This window comes from Arachis stenosperma, chromosome 4 (assembly GCF_014773155.1).
Source record: "Arachis stenosperma cultivar V10309 chromosome 4, arast.V10309.gnm1.PFL2, whole genome shotgun sequence".
NCBI classification, from domain to species: domain Eukaryota; kingdom Viridiplantae; phylum Streptophyta; class Magnoliopsida; order Fabales; family Fabaceae; genus Arachis; species Arachis stenosperma.
The window spans coordinates 148,561,104-148,578,338 of record NC_080380.1 but is presented as its reverse complement, the minus strand read 5'-3'; the positions used below and the strand labels follow the sequence as shown (position 1 = coordinate 148,578,338).

The 17,235-nt window shown below is 34.5% G+C and overlaps 3 protein-coding genes across 3 annotated transcripts; 2 read left to right on the top strand and 1 right to left on the bottom strand.

Annotated features, from left to right (window-relative positions):
* The first annotated feature begins 240 nt into the window (after window positions 1-240).
* LOC130973350 (probable disease resistance protein RF9) lies at window positions 241-5,891 on the top strand. The gene is made up of 2 exons (XM_057897834.1): window positions 241-898; window positions 2,942-5,891. Exons 1-2 carry the CDS (start codon window positions 399-401, stop codon window positions 5,661-5,663), a joined length of 3,222 nt encoding a protein of 1,073 aa, XP_057753817.1. The 5' UTR covers window positions 241-398; the 3' UTR covers window positions 5,664-5,891.
* Window positions 5,892-7,354: 1,463 nt separating this feature from the next.
* On the bottom strand, window positions 7,355-7,813 carry LOC130977125 (uncharacterized). The gene has a single exon (XM_057902145.1). It carries the CDS (start codon window positions 7,739-7,741, stop codon window positions 7,385-7,387), a length of 357 nt encoding a protein of 118 aa, XP_057758128.1. The 5' UTR covers window positions 7,742-7,813; the 3' UTR covers window positions 7,355-7,384.
* Window positions 7,814-15,005: 7,192 nt separating this feature from the next.
* Window positions 15,006-17,153, top strand: LOC130976352 (probable aldo-keto reductase 2). The gene is made up of 5 exons (XM_057901200.1): window positions 15,006-15,282; window positions 15,507-15,707; window positions 16,022-16,194; window positions 16,410-16,512; window positions 16,654-17,153. Exons 1-5 carry the CDS (start codon window positions 15,070-15,072, stop codon window positions 16,990-16,992), a joined length of 1,029 nt encoding a protein of 342 aa, XP_057757183.1. The 5' UTR covers window positions 15,006-15,069; the 3' UTR covers window positions 16,993-17,153.
* The last annotated feature ends 82 nt before the right edge of the window (window positions 17,154-17,235 follow it).

The following is a 17,235-nucleotide window of genomic DNA, read 5'->3' as shown; positions in this document are numbered from 1 at the left end:
AATTGTTTTTTTAATAGTATTGTCTGTATGGGCAATTAGTTATCGCCTAATTATACTTTCTAGTTTCCTCACTATTTCAAGTCAAAAAATGAATACTTAATAAAAGGAATTATTAGAGGACTTCTAGAATCAAATAATATATGTGGACTTCACATGCATTATTCTCCAAGTCAATCTCAATCCACAAGAAGAAAGCAGCTTCTTCGTAGCAGCTATCAAATAAATAATGCATAAAGCAGCGACCAAAAAACAAGCACTACTCATAAGTCATATAACTATTGTATCTTTTAATTATACAAACATACATAATGTAAGTGTAAATTACTATTAACTCGTGATTATTATTCCAATTACGATTAAGCGTAGCATTATCGCAAAAACTTCCAAAGACTGTTACCATGGCAGGTTCATCATCAGATCAGGGTGCAACTGCAACACTATCTTCACCTTTCAAGTATGATGTTTTCCTGAGCTTTAGAGGTGACACAAGACTCAAATTCACAGACGCACTCTATCATGCTTTGGTCGACAAAAGAATCGAGACTTTCAGAGATAGCGAGGAGCTGAGAATAGGGGAGGAGATCGAAGGCGCTCTTTTGGAAGCAATTGAAAGATCAAGGATGTCAATTCTTGTACTCTGTGCCAAGTATCCAACTTCCCGGTGGTGCCTTGATGAACTCGTCAAGATCATGCAATGTTCCAACAGCAGAAGTAAGCGACCAGTGTTACCAATATTTTTCTATGTGGAACCAGCAGATCTGAAGTACCAGAGAAAAAGTTATGGAAAAGCCATGACTAATCATAAAAATAAAGGCAGATACAATCACAAGTTGGAATCATGGAAGTCGGCCTTGTTTGCAGTAGGCAATAAAAGTGGACTATGCGTCAATAAGAACATGTGAGTAGTTACTTTTTTTTTTTCCCCTAAAGTTAGGACTGAGACTCGAAGTCTCGAATCCAAAATCTTTGGGTGAGAATGGGGAGATTATGCCATTTGAGCTATAGCTCGTTGGCATATGAGTAGTTACTTTTCCAGCACAACTAACTATCTTTTAAATTATTCTTTTAATTAATATTTGAAGGTTGTAGAAGACTTAGAGAAGGGGGTGAATTTATGACCTTTTTTATTTTTAACAAAATAACCCTTTTAAAACACACTTTCTGTCTGAATCTGTTTGAACTCAGCAGCGAAAAATTTATGAGACAATTTAGTTTTATCTCATGAATATCATAAAATAGAATAGAGCAGGAAAGAGAGAAGTTGATACCATCATGTATTCATCATGTATTCTGGTTCAGTTGCCTTGTGCAATGCAACCTATATCCAGTCTCCACTACTCCACTATAGTTAAAGTATTACATACACCAATTCCACAGGATTGACATAATATTTTCACACTCAAGTTCTAACCTAACTTGACTTGGTTATGTTAATACTTAACTCTTCACTCTTAGTGCTAATCAAACTAAGAAAGGGATACCTCACTAGTATAAGATACAAGACACAAATCAACCTAAAGAAATATGAAATCACTCTAGGCTTTTCTCTCAAGTATTTCTCTCTGCCTTTTTCCACTCATAGGCTCTTTCAATGACTCTCTCATTCAGCCTTTTACCTCAAGAAATTACAGAAAGATAAACATTGAAAAGAAAATTACAATCTGTAAAATATGAAAGAGATTGATGCTTCAATAGCCTCTTTGCTATGTGATGAACCAGATTTGCTTGCCTCTGATTTAGTTCCTCATTCTAGCGGAATGCCTCTTTGACTAGGAAGCACTGTCCAAGTTGATGAACTTCTTCAGAGAACCCTTCTCAAAACATAAACCTAAAAAATACTGGTTATCTCTCCTTTTTCTGAAGGATGTAAAATCTTCTTTTATATCTTCTTACATGTTGCTGAGTTGCTCTCTCCTAGGTCAACTTCTTGAGCTGTCTGCTACCAACTTACCATATCACTTTTTCCAGTTAATCTCCAAATTAGAAGTTTGAGTCTGGCTTTCTCTTGCTTAACCGAAAGCCTCAAGGAAGCAAAGAGAAATAGTCTTTCAATGGTAAACCAGATCTGAGCCATTGATTTGCAGCAGAGTTTAGCAAACGTTACTTTCTTCATTTATCCCAATTTGGAGTGGCAGAGAGTTGGAGAATAGGAGAAGAAAGTAATATGCATGCAAGAGGAAATAAGTTACCTTTGACCTTTGCCTTAACCTGAGATGGGTTGATTTTGGTGATTAGACCTCAAACTTTTGCTCAACCTTTCTCTTTCTTTTCTTCTTTGATGAAAAGACTTAGGAACGAAACTCGCTCTTACATCTCTGAATTCTGACCGAAGAAGAAAAAAGTGAACGTTGCCTTTGGGAAATGCACTTTGGAGGGATCAGCTTTGAGTGAGATCAAATCGGACTTGGGTTGGCTTTGATTCATTTAGCCCATCTGATTTTATTGCTTTGTTTCTTTTGGACTTCCCTTATTTGACATCCCACCAGCTTTGGTTTTATTTTCCATCTTATTGAGCTGCTGTTTTGTTTTTGTTTTTTGACCTGCAACACTTAATCAAATTATATTAAAAACTAATTGGATGTTTAACTCACTAAAAATAATGTTTTCATCATCAAAATAATTTAGTTAATTTCTTAAGTCTTAACTCAACAGTATTTTATTACATTAATTTTTAAAAAAGTTAAAACAAACATATGTAATAGATATGATGTTTCTTCATTTTTCTAAGAGTCCAATTATGAGCTTTTTTTTTTGTTTTGATTCTTAAGAGACAAAAAATTGGGATATAGCAATAACTTTCACATCTGTTCATCAAGATAAATGACGGAGATTTGTCTTGTTGGTTGTATGATTCATTTGTCTATTGGTAGTTTATAAATTCGTATAAAAGAAGAAAAAAAAGTTAAAATACAAAGAAAATGTGTATGTATGTTGTTTGCAGACCATGGGGTAAGACTATTGACAAGATTGTTGAAGAGGTCAGGAAAAGAGTTCCTCCCGTGCCTTTGTATATTGACCATCCACTTGGATGTGATTCTGAACTTGAAAAAGTGGCAAAATCAATTCTACAGATTGATTCTTGTGCTGCCTGTTTGATGCTGGGAATTCATGGAAATGGTGAAATAAGCCAATTTGTTGCTGAGCTGTATAACAAGATTAGGCCTCACTTTGCAACTGCAAGTTTTCTTTCTAATATTAGTGAGAAAACAAATGCAAGTGGTGGTGGTCTAGAACATCTACAAGAAACGCTTCTTTCTGAGATGGGAGAGGAGGTAAAGTCTAAGATCGGAAGCACATTGAAAGGATCCGCTGAAATAATGCATAGGCTAGGCCAAAAAAGAGTGCTTCTGGTTTTGGATGATGTTGATAAAATCCAACAACTGAACTCATTAGCACGACGAGAAAATTGGTTTGGTCATGGTAGTAGGATCATTATAACAACAAGACATGAAGGTGTGCTAGATGAGCATCGATTATCTAATGGTGTTGAGATTAAGAAGTACCATTTTGTTGCTGGACAGGTTGAGGAAGATGATGTAGAGGAAGGAGATGTAGTGGGCTTTACAAAATACTGGAGCTTTGTAAAAGAGCAGCTGTATGATGCCAACATTAACATCGCCTCCATCATTGGCATGGGTGGATTGGGCAAGACGACTATTGCTCAACAGATCTATAACAATAAAGAGGTCAAGAATTTGTTCCCTACCCGCGGATGGACTCGTGTTTCCAAAGATTACGAGCCAAGGGAAGTATTGTTGAGGCTGCTCTACTCCTTGATGAAGTCCACATCTGCATTTCAAAATTTAGAAGTGGAGGATCTAAAGAAGAAAGTGAGCAATTACCTGAAGGGGAAAAAGTACTTGATAGTGCTTGATGATATTTGGGAACCTGAAGTATGGGACGATCTAAAATCAGCCTTTCCAAATGGAAGCACTGGTAGCAAAATTTTAATAACGAGTCGTGATGAACAGGTGGCAAATTTTACAGGCTCAAGAAGCTACAAACTTCCTCCCCTTGATGAAAAAGAAAGCTGGGAATTGTTTTGCAAGAAGGTGTTTTCGGGTAAAGAGTGTCCTTCTGAGTTGGAGCCTCATGGTAGATCAATTGTTGAAAGTTGTGGGGGTTTACCTCTTGCTATTGTTGCCATGGCAGGGGTGGTTGCCAAGAAGAAAAAGTTGGAAAGTGAGTGGCTGGGAATTAAGGAGCGCATCCACTGGCATCTCACCAGGGACATGACCAAAGTCATGGATGTGCTAAAACTTAGCTATGACAACTTGTCTGAAGAACTGAAGCCATGCTTTAGATATCTTGGTATCTACCCTGAAGATTTTGAGATTCCTGCTAGGGAATTAATCAAATTATGGATGGCTGAAGGTTTCATACAACCACAAGAAAGTGGATTACCAAATGCTCCAGAACCAGAAGAAGTTGGTGAGGAATTCTTAAAAGAGCTAGTGGATCGTAACATGGTACATGTGGCAATACGGAGGAGTGTTGGGGGTGCGAAAAAATGCCTAATCCATGATCTCTTCCGTGACCTCTGCATAATATTGAGCAAAGCTGACAAGTTTTTCGAGGTTTGCACAGGGTCCAATATCCATACTCTAGGCAACCCTCAAAGATTGTCCTTGTTGTGCAGTGAAGTGTCTTATATGTCCTCAATTGAAACTAATCAATCAAGCACTCGTTCCTTGTTCGTCTTTGCTGGAAAGGATTATCCAAATGATTCTTTAAAATACTTCGAATCGGTTCAAGTGCTATATTTGGGAGGACAAGCATGGTTTCAAAGTATACCCACTAATTTTCACGCAATGATCTTCCTAAAGTACTTGCAAATAGCTAGATCTCCTAAACCAAAAAGTGCTCCGCAGTGTATATGGAGTCTTTTGAATTTAGAAACCATGGATACAAGGGGTTGGATCACGTCTTGCATTCCGAATGAATTTTGGAAGCTCAAGCGATTAAGACATGTCTATGTTTTGTCAGATACTGTGAGTCTACCAAAAGATGAGAAAGGAACAATAATGTGGAATCTTCAAACTCTGAGTGGAGTGGATTTGGATACACCAACAGCGTTACTATTCAGGGATGGCAGATTTCCCAACTTGAAAAGGTTGAGTTTATGGTTGGACCCTAAAAGGGAGAAACGTCGTTCGTGGCATGAATTATTATTCAGTTTGCAGCATCTAAGCAAACTTCATACGCTGAAACTAAACTGCTGTCGTTCAGATCTTTCAATAGATGCAATGATGTTTCCTTTGAATCTTGCAAAGATTACCATCAAAGTGTTTGGTACGGTGGACTCCAGTTCCATGAAGGCTCTAGGACAGCTTCACAGCCTCCAAGTTTTGAAACTAGAAAAGGGTACCATATCAGACCCTCTTGATTGTGCCGCTGGGGATTTCCCTAAACTTGAAGTGTTCAAAATGGTGGAAGTGAAAGTTGAAAGTTGGGTGTTAGCGGAAGGTGCAATGCCTCGCCTTCGTTGTCTGCTCATAAAGCAGTGTCCTAAATTGTGTGAGCTTCCGGAACAACTGTGGTCCTTGACAACCTTGGCAGAAGTCCATGTCGTTGAACCCTCTGATGAATTGAAAAACAACTTGCAAGATGCTGAGGTAAATGATAACTGTGATCTCACAATATCACATATGGCAAAATATTAAATGACACTTCATCGTCTATCCCTTTCGATATCCAAGATGTTTTTTGCTACTCCTCTGCTTCTAAATTTTGTCAATGCTATCCTTTCATAGTACACTCTCGTGTAACTTAATGAACAAGTTCATTGTTCCTAATGGATTTGTTTTAGATTCCAAATTAGAGCATTTTGTTGGATTAGATGTATGACATTTAAATGGTATTTTGATTTTGGGGTTCGCTAATCAGTTAGCATGGATCTCCATGTCCACTACCATATATTTATATGCAATTTTTCATTCCTATCTCCAAGCTCCATAATTTCTTCACTTAACTACTGTCTTAACCATCATGATCAAAATAATATTTTTAATTTATCATTTACATATTAATATTAAGAACAAGTTATTACAAATATCATGTAACCAAACTTATGGACAAATTATGCACAACTTTCTTATTTATAACTAATGCATTTCTTCGGTTTCAATTATAAAATAAAAATATTTTGTACAGTTGCTGATTTTAGTAACTAAATATAATGTACATCTAGCATTATCCTTATTTTATATATTGAATTGATAGACGCTTTTTAATGTACATCTAACATTATCCTTATTTTTTAAATTTTTTTTTAATTAATAAGATATGTGATAATTTTTTAACTAAATATATTATAAATTATTAATATTTTATAATTTCATAATGTATTATTAATATTGTTATGTTTCTTTTATACAACTCCTATGTTAAAAATAAAATTGTAAAAAAGAATTTATAATTTTTTAATATATATATTAATAAACCTGTTCCGGGGCTTACCTAGAACCGGACGGTAGTTGGGCTTGTTTGTGAGGCCCAAGCGTTGGAGAAGGGTGGTCTGCGACTTGGTTTACTGAGAGCCGCTTCCGAGTTGTGTATGTGAAAGAATGTAGGTGGTACCTACAAAGACACTCTGATGCCTAAGTCAGCAAGGGTGTAAGCAGGTCTAGAGAGTATTGTGATTTAGAGATACGTGACGGATGTCAGTGTATTTATAGTGGTGAACTCATAACTACCGTTGGAGTAGTTCCACCTTTTAAGGGGAATAACCGTCCCTTTATCTTAGGGAAGTTGAGATATTGTTCCTGGAAGTGGTTAGAGAGATTTTAGGGGCAGTTATTCTCTTGAGTGAGGGTTTATCTGCCAGCTAATCCCTCGCTCCCGACTTCTTTAGAACAAGTCGTGGTAGGCATCAACTTCGTAGATTGAAGGTCAGTGTAGGGTGAGATTCAATCCTTTGAATTGGGCCTTTTGTCGGATCCTGGGCCTTATCATTGGGCTAGAATATGAACAAAACCTTTTCAAAAATCAACTTAATAATTATATGTTATGTTTAACTTGTTTTTATGAAATGAAAAAATATAATAAGAAAATTAAAAAATTTGTCTAAAATTTAGCCCCTCCATATTAAATTTTTAAATCCATTCCTAAGTCTAACATTATCCTTATTTTATATATTGAATAGATAAGCGCTTTTTATTTTCAGATAAGATGTAAAACTCATCTCATATAAATTTCATACTAGTAGTCTACAATAAAAATAAATACAAATAGTATATTTCTTTTATTACTTTGAGGCCCCAACAATAGTCATTGATGGAGAATTGAAAATGCCTTTAACCAATAAATAGGTCACAATGTGAACATCAAAATTTCTTGAATTCATGATTTGGGTGGGGAGCTTCAAATTCAATGTCTACATTTATCAAAATCCTCCTTGAGCTTTTTCTTGTATTGTTTCTAAGAGCCTCATGTTCTCTTCTTTGAGTGCCTCAAATTGGCAAACTATACCTTCAATTGTTTCATCACTTAACTCATACATACTCTCCACCACTCTAATCACACGCCACACACTCACTACAATCAATAAACCACCTCCTTTTCTCTCAAGAAACACTTCCAAAAACAGAGCCACAATTGTTACAACTCCATCCATAACATACCCAAAATGCTTAAAGAATGAAGAGCCTAACCCCACTAACAAAGCCATAGACTTTACCGAAAGTAAACTAAGGATACTAATTCCAATCCAATGTAGACCAAGTTTATCTACCTTGTTCATCCGTTGTTGATGAAACCAAAGATGAAGATAGCTCAAGAATTGTGATGATGAGGTCCACAATGAGCAATGAGATTGAAAACAAATGAACCCAATTTGATTGTAGGAAATTGGCCAAATGGTTCCTCCATGGTGCATTATTGTTCATAACTTGTTGGTGTTGAATTGATGTGGCGAAAACATGTAGCCACCTTTGCCTTCTTTGCCATGATCTTATTAGACTTTGGATTGATGAATCTAGGATTTGTATAGAAGACCTACTAGGAGGTTGTGTTTGATGGGTTTCAAATGACACATTTATAGATTTCAAGTTATTCATTGGTGGATGGATATAAGAATTTGGGATTTGATGTAGCAGGTTGCAAAATTTTAATATAGAAGTATATGTTAGTTAACTGTTACGTATTTGATAATGTTGTGTTCTTGAAGTGTAAGTTTGGTTTTTGAGGGTTATTTTGCATGCTTTAGCTTTAGGGTAACGTTGTACGGCTACATTTAATTGTTGTTACGATTTTTCTCAATGAGAAAGTTTATTAAATTTTTAGATATTATAATTTTAAAAGCTTAATTGACTTTATAAAATTTTTACTAGCTCGAACAATTTTTCTATTTGTTCTGATTTTAAATTTTTACATATTTAATTTATTCTTCAGATTTTATGTAAATTTTTTTTTTTCTAACTTGGCTATCTTTTACTTAAGGTGTGGTTTTACTTAAACTATAGTTTAGGAGTTAATTAAATACAAAGCAGAAATGTAAAGAATAAAACAAACACGCATAGACTTCGAACATAACTTCGTATCCATTCATGAATTTAAATTTTGCACTACAATGTTATATTTTATTTTGTTTAATAATAAAATAAATTGCTTAAAAACTTAAAATGTACGAAATAGAAGTGAAAATAATCGTTGTGTTCGATCTCTAAAAAAGATTCTTGAGCAAACTTTTATGGTCTTTCCATTTTTTATTGGGCTTTTAGTTGGGTTTCAACCTAATATATATTTTATTTTCCAAAACAAGCCAATTAATATTTAAGCCTATTTAACCAATTTGGTTGACCGAGTTGTAGGATCTAATAATGAAAAAAAAAAAACCAGACTATGGGCCAACCCATAGTCTTTCTTTCTTTTCCTTCTACTCCATTGGCACCACAAACACTTCAATTCAGCAATGCACACATTATTACATCATTTCAGAATCCTTCACCGCCATTGCTACTGTGCTGATCTTCTCTCCCTCATGTTTTAATTTCATACACTTTATTTCAATTAATTTATTATTCTTCTTTTATTCTAACTCTATTGTGTCTAGGGGTGGCAACGGGGCGGGTAGAGGCGGGTTTTTACTCTACCCGACCCTGCCCCGCTCAACAAAAACCCGCATCGAACCCGTCCCACTTCTACCCGCGGGTAGTAAAATGTTAAACCCTAACCCGCCCCTGCGGGTACCCGCCCCGCTCCTACCCGCCCCAATAATTATTAAATCCAAAAAATAAAATAAAATTTTAAAAATTATATAACCATTATTTACATTCATAACATAAATTAAAATAAAAATTTAAATATGATACAATATTATTAATCATTTTACTAATTATTTTATATATATTACATATATTATATATTAAAAATATATATATTTATATATCTATTTATATACCGGAGCGGGTAAGGGCGGGTTCAACCGAAACCCGACCCCGCCCGCCCTGTCCAAGAACCCGCCCCGATGCAGGTGCGGGTAATTACCCGCCCCGAACGGATAGGGGCGGGGTGGGTACCCGCGGATTCGGGTAGTGTTGCCACCCCTAATTATGTCCTATCTAGTATGTTCTCTTATGTTGACTTTCAAGACTCCATTAAAAACATTCTAAATTTAAAAAGAGAAAATAACTTTTAATTCAAATATTACTAATTATTAAATATTAAGATAACTCTTTAATTTAATAATTACTTAAATTTTTAATTTTTATCTTATTTATAGTTAGGTATTAATAAATTCAAAAATTTAAGATTAGAATAAGATAGAATTTAAAATTTTTGGGTATATAAAAATAAAATTTAAAATTTTTGGGTATATAAGTTACATTATGTCAATTGATATTAAAATTAATTTATTAGAATTATTATTGTTATGTTTGTGATATTAGATTTTTAAAGGAATTATTCTCTTTGTTTGTTGAAAGTTGTGGAGTAAAATTTTTTTTTTTAAATTTTAATCTGAGTAAATTTTATATCTATAATTAAAGTTTAGCATTGTATCATTTTTACAATTATCCAACATAATTTTAAAATTTATTATTTAATTATTTACTAATTTATTTGTCAACTTAATGTTTATATTAAATATTTTTTGAAGAAAATTTCACTTGAGACATAATATTTTGTGTTGAAATTAATAAAATTGTCATTTGAGGAATTAGATTATAATGTAAATATTATCTTGCATATACACTTTGAATCTAAAGTTAGTATTGAATTGATAATGCATTTATTGATTTGTTTGATATATAACTTTAGTTTGATCATGATTCGTATGTCAAAATATTTTGGAAGGCTCTATAACAAAAATTGCACCTAGTGATAGTAAGCGCTAGACTTGGTACACTATATCAGTATATAATTATACTTTTAGGTCCATATGAATGAAAAATGATACCTGTCTATTTTATGTCCATAAAATTAGTGGAGCATGTCTTGTTTCAAAATTCACACAAAGAAAACAATCTAAGTGTGATTTTTGTCTATTATTTTGACTTTTCTGAATTAGATAACTTTCCGTTTATATTTATATAAAATAAGAAATTTTGAATATTTGATGTCTATAAATAATTATCATTATGTTTGAATATATTTTTGTCACGATTATTAAAGTGAATTTATTTTGACTAAAAGTTAATTATTTATACAATTGTCTTTCGTGAGATTATGGATGCTCTATTTACTCACCGAGTTGCAAAACTCACTCTATTGTATCTTTCATTTTTTTTTAGATATGGGCCTTGATCCTAATCCAATTTTATCCGTTCTGCTCTAGTTTTGTTTGTGTTGGTGAGCCCTTTACCGTTCAACGACTTGATGTTTTGTGTAAATAATTTTAAAACTCTTTAGACTTGTTAAATTGCTCCATGTGACATAGGCAGGATCCGACTTTAGTGACTTGAATATGTTACTTTGTAAATATTCTAGTAGATGAAACTAATAGACCATGCTTTACTGTAAATATTAAAGTCGAATTTTCTGTAAATATGCTGAGCATGTTTTAAATATGATGCTGAGAATGTGTTGCCTTTCAGTATAAATGAAAATTCTATTTGTTCTGTTTTCTTTAATATTGATTTCTGGGGCTTGCTTGGGAAGATTTTTCTAAGCGCCAGTCACGCCCAGATTGGGCCGTGACACGAGCGGTCAGCTCACTCGTCCGCTTAAATAAATATCGGGGGTTTAAATCCCACATTATGCATGCAGCAACCCATTCAAATCTGCGACGGGTTAGTCCTTGACCTATCGGGTCGAAGGATACCATAGACAACAAAAAAAAAATATTTAAGCCTATTTTATACACAAACAAAAATCAACTATGTTTGGCATATAACAAAATCAACCATAAAAATCGATCATTATTATAAAATATATATTGAAATATAAATACGTATTGATAATTAATTTTGATAACTAATTTTAGTATATAAATAATAGAGTATATACCCATTTTGGTCCTCAAAGAATTTCAAATAAGACATTTTAGTTCCCAACTAAAATTAATTACTCGATTGGTCCCTAACGATTAATTTTGTCAGTCACTTAGGTCCTTAACTCCGTCAACTCTAACAGAAGACAAAATGGTCCATGAAAACTCTAACATGGGACAAAATGATCCTTGACAACTCTAACAAGGAATAAAATGATCCCTGACCCCTTTATTCGAAAACGACACTGTTCTTTCCCAACTTTTATCATATCTCGCATAACCCTAACATTCATACTCTCCTTCTTCACCTTCACAGTCTTCTTTTCCATCTTTTCCTTCCTCCTTTTTAGCTCCAAAATTAAGCCATGGTGTAATTGTCACACGTGTTGCACCTACCTCAACATGTCATGGACCACACACTTCCTAAATCTTTGTGACTGGTACATCCACCTCCTCTACACTTCACCTACCAAAAGCATCCACTTCCACGTCTTTGATAACATCGCCTCTAACCCCGATAACGTCCACGACATCCTCAAGACCAAGTTCCACAAATACTCCAAGGACACGCCTTTCTCCATTCTCCAGCAAGTAATATAGATTGTTGGACATTAGAACATCATGAGAAGATTCTCCTTCGACATCATATGCAAATTCTCATTTGAAATAGACACCAAGTACTTCATTCCTTCTTTCCCAGAGTCCAAGTTGGCAGATGATAAACCCCATTTGTAGGGTTTATCTTGTATTGATTTTAGGGGATTTTATAACCTTTTACCCACATTTATCCATTGAAATAACATGGTTTTATAACTTCTCCTTTAATTGTGCTTAAGAGTGAAAACATGCTTTTTAGGTCTTAAAATAGCTAAATCTAATTCTCCTTGATTCCATTAGATGCCTTGATATGTTTGTTAAGTGATTTAAGGCTTAGGAGGCAAAGATTGGATCAAAGAAATGAAGAAAGAAGCATGAAAAGTTGGAGAACTCATGAAGAAATGAAAGAACCGGAAAGCTGTCAAGCCGACCTCTTCGCACTTAAATGACCATAACTTGAGCTGCAGAGGTCCAAATGATGCGGTTCCAGTTGGGTTAGAAAGCTAACATCCGGGGCTTCGAAACGATATAAGATTTGCCATAGTTGCCACATGTATGGTGGCGCGCACGCGCATAGTACGCGCACGCGCCATTGCTGCCACCTGGTCCACTTAAAGCAAAACGTAGCCAGCGATTTTAGAAGCCTTGTGGGCCCAATTCAACTCATTTCTGATGCTATTTAAGCCAAGGATTGAAGAGGAATCAACTAACTTTTAACCATTAGTTTAGTTTAGTAGTTAGAGTTAGTTTCTAGAGAGAGAAGCTCTCTCTTCTCTCTAGAATTAGGATTAGGATTAGGATTAGGTTTAGTTCTTAGATCTAGATTTTAATCTTTGCTTTCTTCTACTTCTACATCTCAATTCCTTGTAGTTACATTCATTCTTCTTCCATTCTTTTGTTATAATCTCTTTTATGTTGTTCTTGTATTTCGATATAGATCTAGTATTGTTCCTTCTACTCTTTTTCAATTCAATAAAGGTAATTCATAATAAATGTGTTTCTTTTAATTGTTGTTGTTAATTCTTTACAATAATTGTTGTTAGATTTCATTCTTGTTGTCAATTTACTATGCTTTTCTTGTGTGCCTTCCAAGTGTTTGATGAAATGCTTGGTTGGATTTTAGTGTAGGTTTTGTTCCTCTTGACTTTGGTTGAGTAATTAGTGACTCTTGAGTTATCTAATCCCTTTGTTGATTGATAATTAGAAGTTGCTAATTGATTTGAATGCATCTAAAGCTAGCCATTCCTTTAGGAGTTGATTAGGACTTGAGGAATCAAATTGATTCATTCACTTGACTTTCCTCTATAGTTAGAGGTTAACTAAGTGGGAGCAATGGACAATTTGTTATCACAATTGAAGATGATAACTAGGATAGGACTTCTAGTTCTCATATCTTGCCAAGAGCTTTGTTAGTTGTTAGTTTATTTCCTTTGCCATTTTATAATTCTTGTCTATAATCTCAAAAACCCCAAAATAACTCACAACCAATATCAAGACACTTTATTGTAATTCCTAGGGAGAACGACCCGAGGTTTGAATACTTCGGTTTATAAATTTTAGGGGTTTGTTTTAGTGACAAACAACTTTTGTATGAAAGGATTAGTGATTGGTTTAGAAACTATACTTGCAACGAGAATTTATTTGTGAAATTCTATACCATCAAAAATCCAATCATCAGCAGACAGCTTCGATCTTGCATCCAAGCTATTACAACGAGCAATGTCGCCGTTACTGTTCATATGAAAACTAAAGCGATTACTCAACATTGGTTCGGAGAAGAAACTGAAAGAAGCGATCGGAGTGGTGGACAATGTGGTCATGGAGATGTTAGGGCAGAGGAGGAGGGAGATGGCAACGACGACAACGAGTTGAGAAATTTTTTTTCTTGTGAACATTAAATTTATAGAGTGTGCATGGTGTAGTTTAAAGTTACAGTGTTAGACTGTTAGTGTTATGCGAGATATGATGAAAATTGTGAGAGAACAGTGTCATTTCTGAACAAAGGAGATCAAGGACCATTTTATCCCCTATTAGAGTTGTCAGGGACTATTTTGTCCTCCGTTAGAATTAACGGAGTAAAGGACCTAAGTGACTGACGGAGTTAATTGTTAAGAACCAATAGAGTAATTAATTTTAGTTGGGAACTAAAGTGTTCAGTCTAAAATTCTTTGAGGACTAAAATAGATATATACTCTAAATAATATTTTCTTACAAAAATACTAGATTCTAAACTCATGGTTAAAATCAAGTCCATAACGAATTATTTAGAAATATTTTTACTAACCAAGTTGAGTTGCTTTAATGGTTAGTTTATTAGTCGATTTAAGTAAGTGTTGGAAGTTCGAATCATACCTTATGTATACAGCAACTCATTAACCAATAATAAATTCTTAAATAGAGTTTCGATCCGCGAAAGAAGGACCAGAAATAACAATAAACCAAACATTTTGAATTCCTTTGGATTATGGTGATCTAGTTTAGTATAAGTGTATAATCTTATTACAAGACCTCAAAATAATAATAATAATAATAATAATAATAATAATAATAATAATAATAATAATAATAATCTACCAAAAACCTTGTCTAATTTTTTAAGGAGAAGCCAAATAGAACTTGGTTTTCAAAACTGAATTTCTACGGGGCAAATCCCAATGGAAATATCAACCAATATAAATATTAAATACTAAAAAAATAAGAAAAGTCAAAGTCAAGAATCATAACATCTTAAAGCAGAAAGTGTCGGTAACAATATCAAATACGACAAAATTTTAAGTATGTACATACGTCAAATCAATAAATTTCAAGCACAGTTGACGCAATAACATACGTCAAGAGTAAAAACTTTCATACAAGCGGTGCAACAATGTTCTATTAAATTTTTCAATAAAAAATTATATATTATTTGTATTTTGTAATGAATGATAATTAATTAGCAATAATTTCAGGCTATTTAAGCAACACATCTCAGGATTCAAAATACTTCATTCACTCTTTGACACTGATCATAGTTGCAAGCACACACCATCATCACAAACATAGCAATGGCTAAAGTTGGAAGAATGAAGCTGGGGTCACAAGGCTTGGAAGTGTCTCAACAAGGATTTGGATGCATGGGAATGTCTGCTTTCTATGGACCTCCAAAGCCAGAACCTGACATGATTTCTCTCATTCATCATGCTGTTCAAAGTGGTGTCACTTTCCTTGACACTTCTGATGTCTATGGCCCTCACACCAATGAAATACTACTTGGAAAGGTTCCTACTTGAACCTTGATTCAGATACCCTTTTTTGTTTTCTTTTGATGCTTCTTTCTCTTAGCTACAAGTGTCTGTTTCTGTTTCTACTTTCTATACTATGTTGTTGAGATTGACCTTATATGTTGAGATATCATGTCTTTTTATGTCCAATGTTTGCTTTGGCTTTTTTATTTGATCATGACTAAGTGATGGTTTATCTGCATCATGAAATTTTGAGGCAGGCTTTGAAGGGAGGGGTAAGAGAGAAGGTTGAATTGGCAACCAAGTTCGGAGCCACCCATAGTGAGGGGAAATTTGTGATTCGTGGAGATCCAGCATATGTGAGAGCTGCTTGTGAAGGAAGCTTGAAGAGACTTGATATTGATTGCATTGATCTGTATTACCAACACCGAATCGATACAAGTGTTCCGGTTGAAGTCACGGTTTGATCCTTTCTCTTGCTCTAGATTGAGAAATGTTTGTGTGAATTAGTTTTTGTATACATACTTTGAACTCATCACCTCATTTCCAGAGCATGGAGTGTGCTAAAATTTGACCAGTTCAATGAACATCATCTTTATCTTAGTTTCTTAATTATATGAGAGCCCAATTGGCTTTTAGAATCCTATAAATCTATAATGCTTCTATTTCCAAGTTTCAACATGAGATCATGAAAATATACTAATTGTTTATGCATGAAGAGGCATATATTATACTATGGTGGCCTAACCCTGTTTCCTTTTTAATTTTAATTAAGATTGGTGAGCTTAAGAAGCTTGTTGAGGAGGGAAAAATAAAGTACATTGGTCTATCTGAGGCCTCAGCTTCAACAATCAGAAGAGCACATGCTGTTCATCCCATAACAGCCGTGCAGTTGGAGTGGTCGCTGTGGTCAAGAGATGTCGAGGAAGACATAATTCCAACTTGCAGGTGCGTTTGAAGAGAATGACTTGGTGCTTGATAGACTAAGATGATCCAGTAATATAGAATCAATAGAAGTTTTCTGTGCAAAACTATGCTAAGATCAATGCACCAATTAATATACGAAACATGTCATGTTACCTTAAAAATTTCTATTTAGTACTTCTGATAAGACAACATGATACAATGTCTATATTCATGGCTTCTAAATTTGTTGCTTGCAGGGAACTTGGTATTGGAATTGTTGCATATAGTCCTCTTGGGAGAGGATTCCTTTCATCAGGATCAAAATTGATTGAGAATTTGCCTGAGGGTGACTACCGGAAGGTTTGTCTCATGGCTTAATTATTTCAGAAATTCATGGCAATCACTAATGCATTTTCATATTCAACCTTCCTTGTATGTATATTATTTCAATGTTCATCAGATACAATGATATATTCTTATGTCTTGTGCCTTGTGTTGCAGAATATGCCTAGATTCCAACCTGAGAACTTGGAGGCAAACAAGACTATATTTGAGAGGGTCAATGAAATGGCTGCAAAGAAGGGATGCACTCCTTCGCAGCTCGCATTGGCATGGGTTCACCACCAAGGAAATGATGTATGCCCCATTCCTGGAACCACTAAAGTTGAGAACTTTAATCAAAACATTGGTGCTTTGTCTGTGAAACTTACACCACAAGAAATGGCAGAGCTCGAGTCCTTCGCTGCTGCGGATGCTGTCAAAGGTGATAGATATGGTAATGATATCGCTACATGGAAGACCTCTGATACCCCACCACTTTCTTCTTGGAAGGCTGTTTAATCAATTCATGACTTGTACTATTAGGCACCCTTGTATTTTGGTATTTGTTGTTTAATTTTGAGTGTTGGTACCTAATAATGTATTCTGTATGAGGGATACACCTAGTTTTCTAGTAGAATTTTGTTGCATCAACCTTTGAAGTTTCTTTTTGTTGATTTTCCCTTTCAAATGGTTTCAACTTCATTACTAATAACTTCATGTGTATACATGTATGTCTTAGGAAAACAAAAACAGTTCATGAAA

Bases quoted from the DNA above. Each gene is read 5' to 3' on its own strand.
- LOC130973350 (XM_057897834.1), top strand. From the start codon at position 399: ATGGCAGGTTCATCATCAGATCAGGGTGCAACTGCAACACTATCTTCA. The intron at 899-2,941 runs GTGAGTAGTTAC...TGTTGTTTGCAG, and splicing joins CTATGCGTCAATAAGAACAT to ACCATGGGGTAAGACTATTG.
- LOC130977125 (XM_057902145.1), bottom strand. From the start codon at position 7,741: ATGAACAAGGTAGATAAACTTGGTCTACATTGGATTGGAATTAGTATC.
- LOC130976352 (XM_057901200.1), top strand. From the start codon at position 15,070: ATGGCTAAAGTTGGAAGAATGAAGCTGGGGTCACAAGGCTTGGAAGTG. The intron at 15,283-15,506 runs GTTCCTACTTGA...ATTTTGAGGCAG, and splicing joins ATGAAATACTACTTGGAAAG to GCTTTGAAGGGAGGGGTAAG. The intron at 16,513-16,653 runs GTTTGTCTCATG...CTTGTGTTGCAG, and splicing joins CTGAGGGTGACTACCGGAAG to AATATGCCTAGATTCCAACC.